The sequence below is a fragment of the Crocodylus siamensis genome, chromosome 4 (genome assembly GCF_052110815.1).
Source record: "Crocodylus siamensis isolate JL-2025a chromosome 4, ASM5211081v1, whole genome shotgun sequence".
In the NCBI taxonomy this organism is placed as follows: Eukaryota; Metazoa; Chordata; order Crocodylia; family Crocodylidae; genus Crocodylus; species Crocodylus siamensis.
Window position 1 is genome coordinate 158,016,204 of NC_143398.1, and position 17,850 is coordinate 158,034,053.

The window sequence follows — 17,850 nt, forward strand, 5'->3', positions numbered from 1 at the left end:
GACTTGATGATCTGCTCTTCCAACCCTACCTAATATGAAACAATGGCCAATTTTGAGAAGCCCTAAGGACTAGCAATTGCCACAGAAGTCAAGGGCAGGGTGTTGGGCTTCTGCATGGCCATATGTATTTGGAATTGGAGGCCACTGCTGCCATGGTACAGCTGGGACCTTCCGTTGGATCTTCCATTTGTGTCCCACAGAAAGCAGCAAGACTGGTAGAGAAGTTGCATCATATTGGATGCAAGACCAAGCACTCAGAGAGCAAAAAGAATAAATAGAGACAGGTACGTTGTTACCCTTTTTAGAACTAAGGCAGTTATTCTCAGCCAGGTTCTGTGAGACTCTTAAGGGTACCACACAGTTAGGTGTGGAAACATCTATGTGATGCACAGGATACACCAAGAGATATCAAATAGGGATCCCGTGGCAAAAAACACTCTGACCTGTTGGGTTGGGGTCTGAGTTCTCTGCAATGTAAGAATTGCTCTTTTTGTTTCTTGACCATGGAAAAAATAACAAAGCTAAAAGCTGACATTTTCTAAGGAGTGCCTCAAGTATAAAAAGGTTGACAATCACTGCATATGGGAAACAGAAAAGCTCTCACCTTCCGCATAAATCAGCAAGTCTTGGAATTGCTGATCTACCAGTCCACAATAATGTGTGAAGGGGAAATATTGGACAAAGATAAGATTTACAAATCTTACCCTTAGTTCATCTCTCTAAACCAACACAAAGTCCAAAGCATGACAACAAAGAATTGGGATTATTATTTTTAATAGTGAGGTTTAAAGAACTGCATTGAAGGTGAAACGGGAAGAAGCATACAAAAGAATTAGATCAGAGTTCAAACTACAGTACGAGTCCCTCCAAGGGAGAAGTTTAAAAAAACAAAACAAAACATACAATAAATTATAAAAATCCAGCTAACATGCAGACTCCACACACACACACACACACACACACACAGGTCAGGTCTAGGGCATTTATACAACAGCATGTCAAACACTTCAGCTCTTCCATGCTGTGAATTTGTTGCAGTGGAAGGAAGACTCAGGCAACTGGAATCCTTCAGCCTGGTGACACTACAGACGGTCAAGAAGAAGTGGACTTTAAAATAGGACCAAACAGGCAGAAGAAAATAGTGAGGGGACTATGCACACCGATTTCCTTCTGTCAAAGCAGTACGAGGAGGGAAATTGCCTTTGACATGGTAAGGCACAATGAGGGCGAGTAGAAGTGGAGAAAACCTCTCTTTTGTTCAATAATCATTCTTGCTCAGAGACATCAATTGGTCTTTCAAAGACCCATCTCACTTCTGCCTCCCTGAAGCCCAGATGCATGCCTGTTTGGTGCTGTCCCAGCAGCCATGCAAGGTAATAGGAATTTGGGCAGCAGAATGACAGAATCTTAGTTCTTGGCTGGTCCCAAAGTCTGGATTTCAAAATGATTGCAGCGGGGCCTTGTTAGGTGATGCAGCTCCTCAGTGGACAAGAGCACCTCTGGTTGCTGCAGCGTCTATGTATGCAAAGACCCTGGTCTGAAGAACCACCATTTCAAGCAAGCAAGAAAAAATAAACCCTGCTTTACATTATGCAAAGTCTGTAACAGATTATTTTCTCTCTCACCATTCCCTGGAGAAAGATTATTGTTCAAGGTTGCTTAGGCTCCTTTCCAGGGCTCAGTTGGCCAAGGTATTGCACTGGCATGCAGTGGTACACTCTACCTTCTGTCCCTTCCCCACCACTGCCACCCAGTCGCCATGGTGATTTAATACCTCCTTTAAGAGCTCCCAGCATGGTACCATTAGCAGCATCCTTTAACAAATCACAGTTTGGTGGAGCAGAATGCTCCGCATTGCTATAAAGCTGGCTCAGCCTGCATTCCCCAGTGATGAAAAAGCTGCCATGACAGCACTAACAGCTGGGGTTTTGTCAACAGCAGCATGATAAAGGACATGCTAACAGGTTTCAGGTGAGCAGTAAGTACCACAATGCACATACAATGAGATTATAAACACCTAACATCAAAGTGCTTTGGCCCAGAATTTGCTATTTGAACAGACGTGCACCTTTATTTTTATTTAAATGTTATACCAAGTTTACCGTTTTGCTTTTTTAATTTTGCCCTCTGAAAAGAATCCCCTCTTCGCTTCCAAAAAAATCAACAAGTCAAGGAAGCCAATATTACAGGGAAAAAAATATATTGTATATATATTTTTTCCTTTAAAAAATTTATTTAAACAAAAATGCACCGTGCATTTAACTTCTCTTCCCAACCAGCTACGCTGGGCAGATTTTTTTTCCTCCAGAAAAAAACAAAACACAACAGCAAAAGTTTCCTTTAACTGGGCAGTGTTCCTCAACATGAGTGCTGCCTAGTTCTAACTTAAAAAGGATACACATTTCCATCATCATAGAAAAAAGCAGTTTAAAGGTGAGTATTTTAGTATACTTGCAACAAGCCCACCTTCCTCCTATATTACAAGCTTTTTACAACATAGAAAATAGATTGGTAACTATGATTAATGTAACCTGCACCCCATTAGAGTAAATATACATAATAAGCAGTCTGGTACCAACAGTTTGACAGAAGTAGTGTATAAGGCAAAACGTAAGCTAGGTATTGTATTATTAGAAACCATTCTGCGGCCTACAACCAGTCAATCAGTTTGGCCAAGCAAGGCCTCATGAGAATTACAGTGAAGATGTCTGCTTATCACATTACCCACTGTGGCATGACAAGCAGCTCACCCACACTGCACTCCTCCTCACAGATCCATATCTAGCCCAACTCCTTTAGTTTCTTAATGCTACCAAGATAACTTCCCCAATTAGTGTGATGCCTTTGGTAGGTTGCCCTTACAGTTGAGATGGCGTAAGAGGGCACGGAGGGCTCTGCCACCTGCCGTGTTGTGGGCACTCTTTCCAGAGCCACCCCACCGCACTCACACAGGAACCTGTCAGTATGATTATGCTGACCACTCCTGACATGGCATGTTCCCTTTGCTGCAGGCTGTCTCCGAACCAGGAGGTGAGCCAGAGATTTCTGCAGCTGTTAACTGTACCGGATCCAAGAAAAGGGATGGATTGGTTTTGTCAAATTAACCATGGCAGGAGAGGGGGCAATCTGGCAACAACATGCGTGTTGTAATAACACACTGCCTGAGGAACGATGGTGCAGCCCCAGCTAGCAGGTCTCAGACAGGAGCCAAGACCCAGATCATGAACTGTGCTGCAGCTGCCAGCTCTGAGCTTCTTCGTTTCGAGACTGTGTTTAGCACCTTTCTACAATGGCTTCCTTCACTTTCCGAGTCAAAGATTTGCTTGGATGGCCACTGCCCAGTGGCTCCACGGTTTCTTCTGACAGTTTTAAAATCAGCATACACTCCCTTCAACATATTACATACAGAAAGTGGCCATTTGTCAGCTTTGGGTAACCAGTTCAGTTTAAACTCCCACCCACCCCAGCTTGTTACTCAGCATTAGCTTAACAGGTTAATATGTAGTGTTCACATCCAATAGTGTTCTTGATATTAAAAAAACTCTTAGAAGACGTATTCCTTTTCTTTGACCACCTTTACAATCGAACTTCCTTCTTTAAAAAGGATCAAATGTTCCTCCCCCAGCCCTGGCAGGAGCAAATGGGTCACTCCTTGTACCGAGCTGGTTTCTGGTCCCAAAACTGCCATGCTGGCTTGCCCTGCTCTGCATTAATTGCTATGTGAACCAGGGAGGGAAAAAAAAAAGTCTCTGCATGAATCTTCAGAGTGGAGCAAGAAGCTTCTTTCCAGCATGATACATGGATCTGCAGCTACAAAGTGGAGGATGGAACTCACCCAGATACCACTGCAAAACGGTTTGGTCCAGGTATGAAATGCATAGATGGAGGTGAGAAGGTGGGTTCATCTGAGTGGGTTTTTTCTTTGCGCTGCTGGGAAAAACGGAGACACTAGGAGCTTCTCATGCAGGTTCCTAAGAGGCAGGGAGGGTGGGGAAATCCATTCAAGGAAAGAAAGAAGGTCCATTTCTTTGCCAAGGAACAACCAGACTCTGCAGCTGGACTTCACCTGGGGATGGGAGGCAGAGGCGGGGCCCCACGGGTAGCTGCAAGACAATAAAAGTTGGCTTAATATGAATCAGGTCCAGGGAACTGGTGGCAAAACTGGTGGTGGGGCCAGCTGGAGCCAAATGGCTGAGAAAATGCTAAACTAGGGTCAGCTGAGTTACCCAACTCAGAGGTCTCCTTGCTGGCTGCCAGGACTCTTTCAAAAGGGGGTTGAAGAATTATTTACTTGGAGGTGGACAGGCCTGATTCCTGGCACAGTTACTGGCTCCTTTTATCCTGGGAATCAACCCACTCAGCATATTTTTACTGTTCCCGAAATGCATTAAATGTCTGGAGCCTGTGATTTGTTTCCTGTGACTATGGAACCAGCCATCGTAAAGAGGTGAAAGCTACAGTGCTTATGTTTCCAAAGCCACATTAAACATTTATTGGTTTAAAGAAGACAATCAGCATTCCAGTCTCCTCGGGAGCCTCTCCTGCCAGGCAAGGGTATGTTAGCTGCTCCAGAACACCAGCTTCGTCTGGGCTGGAGCCGGAGCCCAGCAAATGTGCTTCTTCAACCCATGTCACCACAGCATCCAAGTACCTTAAAACCCTTCATGCATTTACCTCATGAGCAGCTGATCTGCCCAGCACCTTTCTGTTCAGGTCAAGTTCAGTAGTCTTGGACTCTTAATGGGGGGAAGGGAGGAGAGAGGGAGGGGGCACTTCATGCTTTGACTAGATGCACGATTCCAGGCCCCAAGGTGCAGTCGCTAAAGCCAGTTTGTGCCAGCTCTGGCACCATGAAGGGGCATAAAATAGGTGGGAGTAAATCACTGAGGATTCTGCTCTGTACAAGTGATGACCCCCTTACCCGACCCAGCACTGGCCTACTGGTGCTAACATCCCAGCTCCCAGCATGCATGAGGGTCAGGAGGGCAGTGCACTACCCTCTGGGGGCTCTAACTTAGATTTCAGAGACATTAGGGGTGGAAGGGACCTCAGAAGATTGAGTCCAGCCCCTTGCCCCAGGGACAGGAAATCAGCTGAGGTCATAGGATCCCAGCAAGAAAAACATCCAGGTTTCTCTTGAAGGCATTCAAAGTAGGTGCTCGAACCACCTCCAGCAGCACACCATTCCAGACCTTGGGGGCTCAGACAGTAAAGAAGTTCTTTCTTATGTCCAGCCTGAAACGGTCTTGCAGGAGTTTATAACCATTCAACCTTGTAACCCCTTGGGGTGCTCTAGTGAACAAACGTTCCCCCAGGTCCTGATGAACACCCCTTATAAGTTTATAGGTGGCCACCAGATCACCCTTGAGCCTGCACTTTTCCAGACTGAAAAGTTCCATGGCTCTCAGCCTCTCGTCGTAAGGTCTGTTTTCCTGACCTCCGATCATGTGCGTGGCTCTTCTCTGGACTCTCTCAAGCTTCTCCACATCCTTTTTGAATTGTGGAGCCCAAAACTGGATGCAGTACTCCAGCTGCAACCTCACCACAGCCAAGTACAATGGGAGAATGATGTCCTGGGATTTGCTTGAGAATCATCTATGGATGCAAGCCAGTGTTTTGCTCGCTTTATTGGCTGCAGCATCACATTGCAGGCTCATGTTCATTTTGTGGTCAATCCTGACCCTCAAGTCCCTCTTGTCCGTAGTGCTAGTCAGCATAGCACTGCCAAGCCTATAGACATGCTGAAGGTTTTGACTCCCAAGGTGGAGAACCTTGCATTTTTCAGTGTTAAACACCATCAGGTTCTCATCTGCCCATTTACTGAGCCTGTCAAGGTCAGCCTGGATTACCCCTGTCCTCAGATGTGGATGCTTGACCCCAAAGTCTGGTATCATCTGCGAACTTGGCCAGTCCGCTTCTGACTCCAATGTCCACATCTTTAATGAAGAGGTTGAACAAAATAGGTCCAAGGACGGAGCCTTGAGGGACCCACTGGTCACAGGGCACCATGACGATTGACTTCCATCAACCACCACCCTCTGGGTCTGATCACGGAGCCAATTCCCCAGCCAGCGGATCGTGGTGGACCCAAGGCCACAGATAGCCAGTTTTGCCAAAAGGTGATCATGGGATACCAGATTGAAGGCTTTCTTTTTTTTTTTTTTCAAAAAAGTCGAGATGTATGACATCAATCTCTTCCCCCTTGTCCAGGTGATAGGTTACCTGGTTGTAAGAGGAAAGGAAATTGGTCAAGCATGACCTACCCGCAACAAACCCGTGCTGGCTGTCCCTCAGGGTGTTGCCATTGGCCAGTCCGTTATGAATGGCCTCCTTGATGGACTGGGCCTGCAGAGGCTCCCCATGCAACTAAATTAGACATGAAATGTGAAGCTCACAAAAAGTCACCTACATCCACCTGCCCCCAGGTGAAGGAACAGAAGAGGCAAGTGTCTGGCTCTGGAGGTTCTACAGGGCTAGGTTAGGTTGACGTCCATCTCACTAGTCAATACCAGCTTTGCGAGAGCTTTACAGCATGGTTACAAGGGAGGCCAGCCTGGCTAAGAACAGGAGAGCTCCAGTATCTCTCAAGTGTATTTTACATCCAAAGGACAATATTGTAATGAACTACAAGCCCCCTTCCCCCGTGGCATGCATCTGATTTTAGCTATCAGGTATGAACGGGGTGTGAGGGGAGCCTAGAAAGGAAAGAAGGTCTAAAAGAAAATTGAGAGCAAAGAAAGGTGAGAGCCCAAGCTACCAAATGTGGTACAGGCAGCTCTGTGATCACTGATCAGATACATGGGGTTGCTTTAACTTCTTTCCAAGTTTTCAAAAGCCTGGGTCCATTGAGTAGGCTGGGGCTCCTCCACAGGACCTGCAGGAGCCAATGGGGTTTGCAAGAGTGGCTGTGCAACTTACCTCTATTACTTTTGCTGGGATAAATTCTCTGAAAATGTTTATATTCTTCTGGAGCAGGAAAGTCTTCAACTGGATGAAAGGAATATTTAGATTCAAAGTCATCTGCAAAGACAGGGAAAAAAAGAGTGAAGTCCAGGTTGTTGTGGGAAGATGAAACAAGTAGACAAGTGCAGTCCTCTGGAGGTCTCAGACAAGCTCCATCAGTTGTGGCCAAGACTGCAGAAGTGCTTTGCTCCCACCAAAAATCAACGGAGAATTACCCACCACCCTACCACGAGCACCACCAGATCAGCAGAGTCCTTCATAAGATCTGCCCCCTTGCATTTCTCTTTAGCTAGAGCAAGAACATGGCACATAACACTTAACTGGAGTATGAAACACGAAGGAACAAAGCCTAATGAGTTAGGACAAACAAACCCAAAGGGATCTGTCCTTGTGCACTCAATTGGGATGGCAGACTTCAGTCACACAGCTATATTTCCCTTTCAACCTGGCAGTATAGCCTGAGGAAACAGGTACCAGAAGAGAAAGGGCCCATGCACAGCATGGAAGACTATGTGACAGGAGAAAATGAGGCGCCAACCAAACAGTCCCACACAGGAGCACTCCCACTGGTACTGCCCACAAAGCTCCTGGCCCATGTATAATGGCTGCACTTCCAGAGCAGAGACTAGACTTAACCATGCAAATGCTCTGATGCCCAGAGATGTGGGTTTTCCAATGCCCTAAATACAGCACGATCTGATTTAGCACATTTACTAAATAGTAGTCAAATAAACAAAATTTAAAAAGTACCCCCATGTTGATTTTATGTTCCAATAGCCACAAGTATTTGAACCGAAATATCTGATTAGGAAAAAATTAAATATAGCACACAATGTGGTTTAAACGTTATATTCAAACCAATTCAAAGCTTTATGTGGAAAGAAATTATTTTCATTGGAATACTTGTAAAAATGTAAAAACAATACACAATGGCATGTGCTTCCCTTACATTGTTTAAATTTAAAGGAAAAAACTGAAGGCACTGAAAACTGTTGACACACTAATTTTAGCACACCCAAAGAATTATGCATGATATGCTGTGGTTGTCCACTCATCTACTTCAGAGTTTAATTCGCTTCCACTAAGGTCACTGCAGCACCTCCAGTTTCACTGTCACTATCTGTAAAATCACTTGCACTACTTATTAGTTCCATTCCAGAATCAGACTGAGGAAATCTCATTCAGAACTACATGCACCACATTCTCTTTCACGAAAGGATGTTTTTTTACCAATGAGTCTATGGGCAAGGGCAACTTATCACAACACATCTTCACTAATTGTGCTTCTGACTGATTCTCCAGAAGAAAGATTTTGAGAAATAGAAACAAGCTTAGCGGTGCGTTCATTTGGTTTTGATCTGACCTGCACAGCCAATTAGGTGAACTCATAACTACTCATAACTCGATTTTTGGTTTGGATTATTATCCGAGTGTACTTACCCTCCCATTTACAAAACATACACACACACTCTCTCTCTCTCTCACACTTCCTAGGGATAAATCACCTGAAAAACATTAATTACAACTTTGAAACTGCCAAACTTGCCTAATATTGTATTGGCATCCATTCATTGTTACTAATGAATTTTATGAAACAATGAATTTTTAGCACATCCACTGCTTCGCAGAAGCAGGATTTCCAGCAGCTTCACCACTCCATAGCATGTCAGAAAGACATAGATGCCCAGGAAATGGAAGGCTTCTCCTTTACACAAAAACCTCTTCAAGGAGTAGGGAATTGTTAAGTGTAGACGGTACATTTCAGTCAATGAGCAATTCACCCCACCCCTCCTTAGACTCTGAAGACGACATAATCAACATAACTTCATGGGCACCGTCATTTAGGGGGGGTTTTCATAAGCCACCCTGGTAGCAGCTACCCAGGATATGAGAAACATAGGATAAGAATTCATTGCTAAGAGGGGGAAGAGGAAGAATGATATTGTCCCGCGGGGGGACGGGGGTTTATCAAAAGAGAGCAGTGGATGGAGGTGGGTAGACAGTGCTCCTCTGATAGCCCTTCCATAACAGAAAATCTGGAGATGGTGAAGTAGGAACAGATGCCCAGAGAGCATTATAAAATCTCCGGACCCCACATACTTGAGGCAGAAATGCCAGCCAAGCGGTAAGATAATGCCAGGTATGCCACTCTACAAGCGCTGGAGATGCCAGGAGAGCCCCAGATCCACACAAGAGGCTTCAGGAGCTGCTGCTCCAAGGAGCTCGTGCTTTGTTTACACAGGACCTATAAGAATAGCAACTTCTTCACAGCCCTGCCAACCTGGCACTGTGGGGGCTTTAGGATGTAAAAGGGATGCTCAGAATATGAAGCGCATTCCCCAAATGGCTCCGTACCATGCAGAAGACTTGTACTTACCCAAGAAAGACCTCACTGTGGAGACAGACTCTCTGTGCCCATTTCTTATCGGGGGAGGGGGTGGGGGTGGCCCAACTGGCGTTCTCGTCGGTGGGGGTGGGGGTTTCCCTCGGCTCTGAGGATCTGAGGACCCATGCATCCTGAACGGTGGTGGGGGAGGAGGGGCGTCTCGACCACCATTCCGGATCATTGGGGGCGGGGGTGGCGGGGCTGCAAAAGAAACCCAGGGGATTAGTGCAAACCCACAACAGCCTCCTTTACCAGCCATGAGGACAGCAGGGGGAAGGAGTAAGGGGAAAGACTGGGAGTACTGCGGAGGAAATGCTCATGTGTGCCGGAGAACACCAACATCCCCTGGGAGTCCTCAGGGGCAGTGACAGGATCCAGAAAGCTGTGCCATCAGTACTCAGCCAGGGAAGCTACCCAGATCCACCCTCACAGTCCATGCACCTATCCCCAGCACAACACCCTTTTCTGCTCTTAACACATTAACAGACATCCCCACTCCTTAGCTTCATGTATTTTCTCCCTCCCCGGTCAGCAACAAGGGCAAAGCCACCAGTCTCTGCACACCACATTAGACATGTTCACCTACTTCCCAGCAGACAGAGGACTTCCACTTCCAAGTGAACAGCAGCCATAAGCAGACAATCCCATTGGTGGCTGACCCTATGTGGGCAGCCCTGCTCCCCTAACAGCGGTCTGCTCTCTTTCCTGTCTCCAGCAATGGTGCTTTCCCAACTACAACCTCCCTTGGCTTGTTTATGCGTCTGCAGCAAGAAGGTTTCCCAACCCTCCCTTGGCAGAAACAGCCTGGTAGACAGGGAATGGTGCAAAATGGCAGATGTAACCCCACCCCCCCAATCCTTCTGGGCAGCTCAGAGCCACATTATGGTTTCTCAAAGTTGTGACCATTTCAGAGTGAGCATAACTAGGGCCCCAAACACACACTCTTTGTGCAAGCTGAGCTTCCAGTGCAGCACACAGTAGGCCCGTGGCTGGGAGAAAATACATGGATCAGGTGCTCAGGAAGCAACTACAAGGAAAATCTTCCCTGTGGCTTGGAGCATTTCTGATGTTTTTAATCACCCCTGCCCAGGTTCCATGACACAATGAATCTGCAGTTCATGTTCCTAATTAGGCTAATTACATGCAGAATAACGCAACAGATACTGAGCTGTAACTCAATCGAGGGATTCTGGCAGGGCCGGAAGGATTCCCAGAACTGGCAGATGACCAAGTTGGAGCTGCGATTTAATGCTGAACTCCAGGCCTGTGTCTTTGGAAGGGAGGATAAATACCAGCATTATGCTTTCCCATATCCAAGGGCTGCACAAACACTAATGTTTGGCTGGCTATGGAGAAGCGGACGAGGGAAGCAGCTAGGACACTGAAGAGAGAACAGCGGGTACTTTAAAATTAAATGTTTGCTCGAGTCCCAATTCCACAGGTTGAAAATTATCTTTGAGAAGTTACACCTGCAGTAACCATCTGGGAACTCAGTCAAGAACCTCTGTGAGAATACATCCCTGTCTAAAGCAAGGGCCAGGATTGTAGGAGAAAACTGACACTGTCTGCAACCAGATACACAGGGTATCCTAGCTCTCTTGATCAACTTGACAGGTAGATGCCAATCCTTCCATCCCCCATCCCTGACCCAGCTGCAGCAGGCTCTGAGGTTTCCACTTGGTTTATAGCCTTTATTCCACATCAAATGTAATCTGAATCATCTGGTGCTGTAGCTAATCAGACACCCAAGGCCAGAGTCTGAACTAAATGCATCCTACTTGGAGGCTAAAACAGGATCTCGAAGCACATGCCCAACTCAACACTGCTTTCAGGAGACACCTGATTGCCCCCCACTGCTTTACACAACACTCAGTGGTTCTGATCTAATGCTACACACAAGCTCTGACACAGGGCACAGCAGAATGAGAACTAATTAGCTAAGATGCAAGCAACATGTAAATGTAGCTCTGCTTTCCATGTGGGAGCCAGCCTGCATGGAGCAGCCTGGCACTGGGAACATTTATGGGGTACTGGCTGAGACCACAAGCAAGATAAGCTGTAGGGCTGGAAGTACAAAGTAGTTAAAGATCAAGAGGCAGTGCTTTAAATCCTTCTGCAAGCCCAAGCCTCTTACTCTAGCATACTCCAGTCAGTCCTACCAGAGGGTTACTACATCGCTTTCTAAGAATGAGCACCCTAAGGTGAGCATTCAGGAGCTTCCTGTCAGCCAGCTGCAAACAGCAACTCCCGGTCTGGATACCCAGTGCAAGTCTATTGACGAGAATGCGCTAGAAGAGCTCTTACCTGCTCCTCTGCTTGGAGGGTCTCGGGCTGGCGGAGGGGGTCTATTGCTCTGTAGAGATGGGGAAGCTGAAGTGGGCGGAGGTGGTGCCAGGCCCCTAACAGGACCTGCAGTCTTCCTATGCAAAGAGTTGTGTCTCTGTGGTAGCTCAGGGGCCGACTCATTAGTAGGACTAGAGGGACCATTGGGGACGCCTGGAGGCTGTCGATAGGGAGGCGGAGGAGGAGCCAGAGACTGGTTCTGAGAACTCAGCCCCGTTCGGACGTTGACTGGGGAAGGGGGAGGCTTGATGGGAGGAGGGGCTGGGGGTCCATCTCGGCTTGTGGGTAGCCGCTGTCCTGGCGTTGGTGGCAATGGCTTCTCCCGGTTGTAAGAAGGTGCCTTGCTGCTGTGCATGGGAGGTGGGGCGGGAGGTGCGTTAGCTCGGCGTCCTGGTGGCGGGGGTGGAGGGGCAGAGGAGCTGTGTTTCATGCCAGTGCTGCCAGCACTGTTGGGCCGGGAGAGGTCTGGCAAGGAAGGTCTCTGCATCCGTGGAAGCTCTGGAGGGGAAGCCCGGCTGTTGTCAGAATCATCATGAGGTCGGCTGTTGCTGGCAGGCACTGGAGGCCGTGGTGCAGCTGACCTGGAGCCAGGAACTTGCACAGACGGCTTACCAGAGGAGCCATCTGCAACAGATAGATACCTGGGTTACATGCAAGCAGGAGAAAGTGCTAAATCCTGGCTGAGAGCTGTGTTGGGGGAAGAGAGGGGTGAAATGTAAAGGCTCATCTTAGTTTCAAGAGGGTCACCAATTCCACTGCAGGAATCCACCACAAAGCCCAGTCTGGCTCACCTGCTCTACTCACTGGGAGGATGAGGACAGCATAACAGAATGCATACAGTGGGGGCAGGGACAGTACACAGCTCCTGCCTACGTGCCACCTACCTCTAACCAGGACTTCACAACCCAAGTTCTCCAAAGGTCAAGTCTGCCCACAGATGTATGTTGAAAAGTCCCATTTGTCAATTCACAAGTCCATTTTAAAGGCACTAGACAGACAGTGACAGATCAAGTCTCCCAATGTCCTCAGGAAGCAAGTTATTTCTACTCTATAGCTGGGGAAACAAGCCCAGACAGAGGTGGCTTACTTGAGGTTACAGATAGGAGAGGCATCAAAAATGGGTCCCCCTGGCCTGCAGTCAACGCTTTCTTCCTTGTTCCAACACAGAACCATAAAAAATGAGGGTTGGAATGAAGCTCAGGTGGTCATCTTGTCCATCCGCCTGCTCAAATAGGACCATCCCCAACTAGATCATCCCAGCCAAGGCTTTGTTTAGCCTGGTCTTTAAAACCACCAAGGATTGAGATTCCACAACCTCTCTGAGTAGCCTGTTCCAATGCTTCACTACATTCCTAGTGAGAAAGTTGTTCCTAGTAACTAACCCAAACTTCCCTCACTGCAACTTGAGACCATTGCTTCTCATTGTCATGTTGGTGAATCCACAGGCGGGAAAAAGGCGAGACAATACCCCAGCTCTGAGATTGCAGCAGCCCCTTTCCAAAGGCCATTTAGCAGCAAGGGCAGGGGGATGAAGACCACATCTTTAAGCAGTTGCTCCAGAACCAAGTACCAGGCCTAATAAGCCGAGGCTTCCAGGCCAGCACTGAAACAAGCAGTAACAACAGTATACTGCCCCAGACCCCAAGCCCTGCAGAACACGAGCACCAGAGTCACACACTTCCCAAAATAGGACCTTTGCCAGAGAATAATTTCCTGGATACCTGAGCTGTCCTTGGCTCCTACAGGCCTGAGCTTGGGAACTCCACCTTGAAAGAGGCCTCCCTTTGGCTGGAGTGCCGCCGAACTGGAGCCATAGCTGCCACCGCCGCCACCACCTTTGGGTTCTGAAATGAGAGGATTATATCTCTGCTTCTGCTGCAAGTCCCCTACTAATTTAACCCCTTCCTAGGGAAGGATTTTTTTTTTGGTGGCCTGTTTCCCCATCACATCCTGAACTGAAAGTGCCTATGTGGCAGATGTAACACATGCCTGACTGAGGGATCAGGTAACATCAGACGTAAAGGACTTAGAGCTGTGCTGCTCATAGCGACACCCACTGCTGGGCAGAAAGAGAAAGTCTTTTTGCATGCTGTCTTGTGTCTTCAGCACTGACTTGAACCGCCCCAAGGTGCATCTGGACTCAGGGAATGAAACTTGGTGCCATTACAGAGCCCCGCACAAATCTACAAAGAAGTATGTATTTTACTGAACAAGTCCCCAAGGCCAACGCTGAATAACACTTTCCATCATCAGTCTCTATAAAGGGAAGCTGGTAGGAAACCACTTTAGAGTTTGTGGAAGCATCCTGAGGGGCTGTAGGCTCAAGAGGAACAGCTTTGCCAGGCACAAGCAGCACCACAGGGACTGAAATTCCCAACGGATGCAGGAGGACTTTGAGGTCATCATCTTCCATGTGAGAACTGGGACCCAAGACACAGTGGAGACACCTGGGGTAAGGTACTTACTTTCAAGGACAGGGGCGCTGCGGTCATTGATCTGTGTCACCTTCTTTAGCTTGGCCCCCTTGCAAATATCCTGCAGCAGGGCTCCCCTCCCTCGCTCCTCCTCTCTGCTTAGCTTTGGGGGCTCGGTGTTTGCCTTGAAATGGAAAAAGTGTCAGGAGAGAAACAGGTCAATGCCGATACTTCCTCAGCCCTCCTGATGCATCAAATGGGTTTATGAGAAGTTCCAGCATAACTCCTACCTCCTCTGCCAGCGAAGTATCCCCAATCCCTCTGGTGCCATGACCCTCTGGCTGTGCCAACCACACTGTTTCCACCCTGCCCCCCTGCCAAACTGCCCCTTCCATCTGAGAAACAGAGTCATTCCAGTTCTTGTAGTCTCATCAAGTACCCCCCAATGCTGCAGCCCCAAAGGGAGGCAAAGGGGAAAATCTAAAAATTCCTAATACATCACTAACACGGACAACCAGAACCAGGCCATAGTCCTCCCCTGCCTCACAGCTCCAAATCTCAGCTAGATGAACAAAGGCTTTGTGAGAGTGGGGCCCCTTTGGAGCCACTGAGGGAAGAAGGGGATGGGGGGAGGGTCAGAGCCAGACCACAGTAACACATAGATCACAGGGATCAAATCTAGCTCACCATCGCAGTCCACCCTAGGAGCCTTTTATTCCCTAGTACTCAAGTGGGGGTTGGCTTTGGGGGAGGCACTGTCTCTTACTAGAGACAGCAGTGGTAATGAGCTGGAGTTAGTCCCCTGTTGCTTGCTCCCGACGGCCTTTCCTCCCCCAGTCCTGAGGTGCTTTTAGAATTCAATGGCAAGAAAGATTCGGCCTCAAGCCAGCAGCTCTGCCAGTGGGACACTTGTAGCACTTAGTCATGCCGGCTACAGCTAACAGGGAGCTCTGCTGACCACAACGGAACATCCAGGGGTATAAGGGAAACGGGGCCAGATCAGGATTCTGCACCCAGGGAGCGACCTAATTAACAGGCTCTTTCAGAGTGTATGACACCTTCCAAGCAGCATGTAGGCGTTCACTAATCCTCACAGGATTCATCTCCCCATCACACAGGTAGGGGAACAGCAGCACCGAAGAGCAAGATGACTTAGCCATGGTCATAGCAAGGTCCTGCATCCTGAGGAAGGCAGTGAAATAACCTAGAGCATCTAAGTCAGAGGTTCATAGATTTTACAGACATTAGGGCTGGAAGGGACCTCAGGAGATCATCAAGTCCAGCCCCCTGCCCCAAAGGCAGGAAGTCAGCTAGGGTCAGAGGATCCCAGCAAGATAAGCATCCAAACACCTCTTAAAGGAGTCCAGAGTAGGTGCTTGCACCACCTCTGGAGGGAGCCTATACCAGGCCTTGGGGTCTCAAACAGTAAAGAAGTTTTTCCTTATGTCCAGCCTAAAACGGTCTTGGAGGAGTTTGTGACCATTGGACCTTGTCATTCCTTGGAGCGCTCTGGTGAACAGATGTTCCCCCAGATCCTAATGTACACCCTGATGTACTTATAAGCTGCCGCCAGTTCCCCCGAGCCTGCGCTTTTCCAGGCTGAAGTGTCCATGGCTTTCAGTCTCTTTTCATAAGGCCTATTCTCCTGTCCTCTGCGTGTGGCTCTCTCCTCTGGACTCTCTCAAGTTTCTCCGGGTGACGCGGCTGTGAAGAAAGCATGCCAAGCAAGAGGAGTAAAGTAGCCAGCAGCCACACAGAGAGAAGCAGCTTACCTGGTTAAAGGTGGGAGGCGGAGGGGGGCCAGGTGGGGGTGGAGGGGGCGGCGGTATGGGCATCCTTTCCCCACTGCCTGCTGGCTTGGGCCTCTTAGGGTACGAGGAAACACTGCCCACTCATATACCTGCAGGGTGGGAGAGAGCTGGTTAGCAGAATGCAAAAGACCGGCCACTGCAGCTACATGACAGTGGGAGTACAACAGCAGGCGAGGGAGCTGGCCCAAGTGGGCAGCATTCTCCGTAGCACCCCAGCTTGGGGGCCAGGCATTGCTGGCATTCCACAGAGGGTGCACAGACAGTGCCAGAGCCCACACAGCACTTCCAGTCGGACGCTGCACAGGCAGCCATCTACAGTGGTGAGCACCACTCTGAAAGGAGAGGGAGCCTGGGGCCTGGACCACGCTGCCCAGTTTTGCCAGCCAAACTCAGGTGCTGCAGGCAGAACCTCAAGTGCTCCTGTAAGTCCCTCATGGTGACAGGAACTCCTGCCCCTTGCCAACACAGCAATGCTTGCTTCACATGTCATAGGAGGCTTCTGCCACTGGACCATGTGCAGAGACGCCTGTGCTTCCCCCTTTACCAGTGGGTGCTTCCCAGGGTGCACTGCTGCCCTAAGAGCACAACTCTGGTATCAAAGCCACCCAAAGGTGTATCACAGACAAGGCCTTGGTGACTGACTTGGATCTCAGAACAACAGCTGTCAGGTTCGAGTGCCTCCTCCTGGCTAGTACAAAGTGTTGGTCTTGGAAACAAAGTTCCTTAAGGGGTGACTGGTGCCAGCACATCTAGCCAGTAGCTTCTCTTACTCATAGTAACTGATGGGACCTGCTAACCAGGAGTCTTCCAGCCTGGTATTTGGGCCAGTGTTGAAGTCCTAAATGTGGACAGACTGCCACAGAAAATAAAGCATATAACTAGCAGAGACCAGAATGTGTCCAAAATTCACTTAGTTTTTAACCTAGTCATCCCACTCTAGGGACAAGCAAACCAGTTACCTGAATCCTACAGCCCAATCTAGACTCCTTGCTGGCACCAGGAGCATGACTACTGGCACAGGGATTGAACACAGTCATAACCTCTTTGGTGTTAAAAAAAAAAAAAAGCCAACATTATACATCTTTGAGGTGCATTCCTGACCATAAGTGTAGCTAAATTTTCTGTTGCATAAAGGACATAAAGCCAAGATGGAAGGGACCTATAGCTTGTACCCATGACTCATTATTGCAGTCTCCTATCCTTGACAAATAAGCACCAACAGCCAGATTTTCCAAAGCAGTTTCAGTCCCATTGAAGCACCCAACATAAATGACCCCATAAATACCTGAGAATAAGGCCCTACCTCTAAGTTATTTTCAAGCCCAGCCACTCAGTCATTTCACAGCCTGAGCTCCTCATATACACAAGTTTTCCCCCAATAGTGAAACTAATCAGCTTTAATCCGTCCAACTAATGCATGAAACACAGGTGTCCTATACAAGAGCTTACCCAGCACGCTGTGACAGGCACGAGGACATTCTGTAGCTGCTTGGACTTTGTATAACCTGGTATTTAAGTAAGCCTGAACAAACCAGTCTCTATCACAAATTAAACTTTTAAATGGAGGAAGTAGACACAGGAACAAGCCCCTGAATCACCAGCAGATCACAAGACAGATACCTGTCTGAGCCATGAATGCAACAATGTAGAATTACAAAAACTAGAACTCTCTCAAAACAGCAATGCTTCATGGGACTGGAATGTGATCGATGGAAGGACTGGCATGCAAAGCAAGCGATGTGTGCTCCAGGCAAAGTTAGGTAGAGGAGGAAAACACCACACAGCAGGAAAAGAAGGAAAGACACTCGGTGTCCTTAGACAGAGCTCCTTAAACAATATTACAAAGGAAAGTCTTATACCAGAGACACTGGATAGCAGCAAGATTGTGTTACGCTTAAAAGGTGCTGCCTTCAGGTCCCTGACCCTACCAGAC

At 48.1% G+C, this 17,850-nt stretch overlaps 1 protein-coding gene across 2 annotated transcripts in view; it reads right to left on the reverse strand.

Annotated features, from left to right (window-relative positions):
- Window positions 1-729: 729 nt before the first annotated feature.
- Window positions 730-17,850, reverse strand: part of WIPF2 (WAS/WASL interacting protein family member 2) — a 30,485-nt gene continuing 13,364 nt past the window's right edge. For both annotated transcript variants that reach the window (XM_090044473.1, XM_090044474.1), the window contains exons 2-8: window positions 15,879-16,006; window positions 14,158-14,290; window positions 13,414-13,536; window positions 11,654-12,316; window positions 9,341-9,550; window positions 6,919-7,020; window positions 730-4,103 (exon numbers count right to left, since the gene is read on the reverse strand). In XM_090044473.1, the coding sequence (XP_089900599.1) occupies window positions 4,063-4,103; window positions 6,919-7,020; window positions 9,341-9,550; window positions 11,654-12,316; window positions 13,414-13,536; window positions 14,158-14,290; window positions 15,879-15,941 (1,335 nt within the window). In that variant the 5' untranslated portion in view covers window positions 15,942-16,006 and the 3' untranslated portion in view covers window positions 730-4,062. The remainder of the gene's footprint in view (window positions 4,104-6,918; window positions 7,021-9,340; window positions 9,551-11,653; window positions 12,317-13,413; window positions 13,537-14,157; window positions 14,291-15,878; window positions 16,007-17,850) is intronic.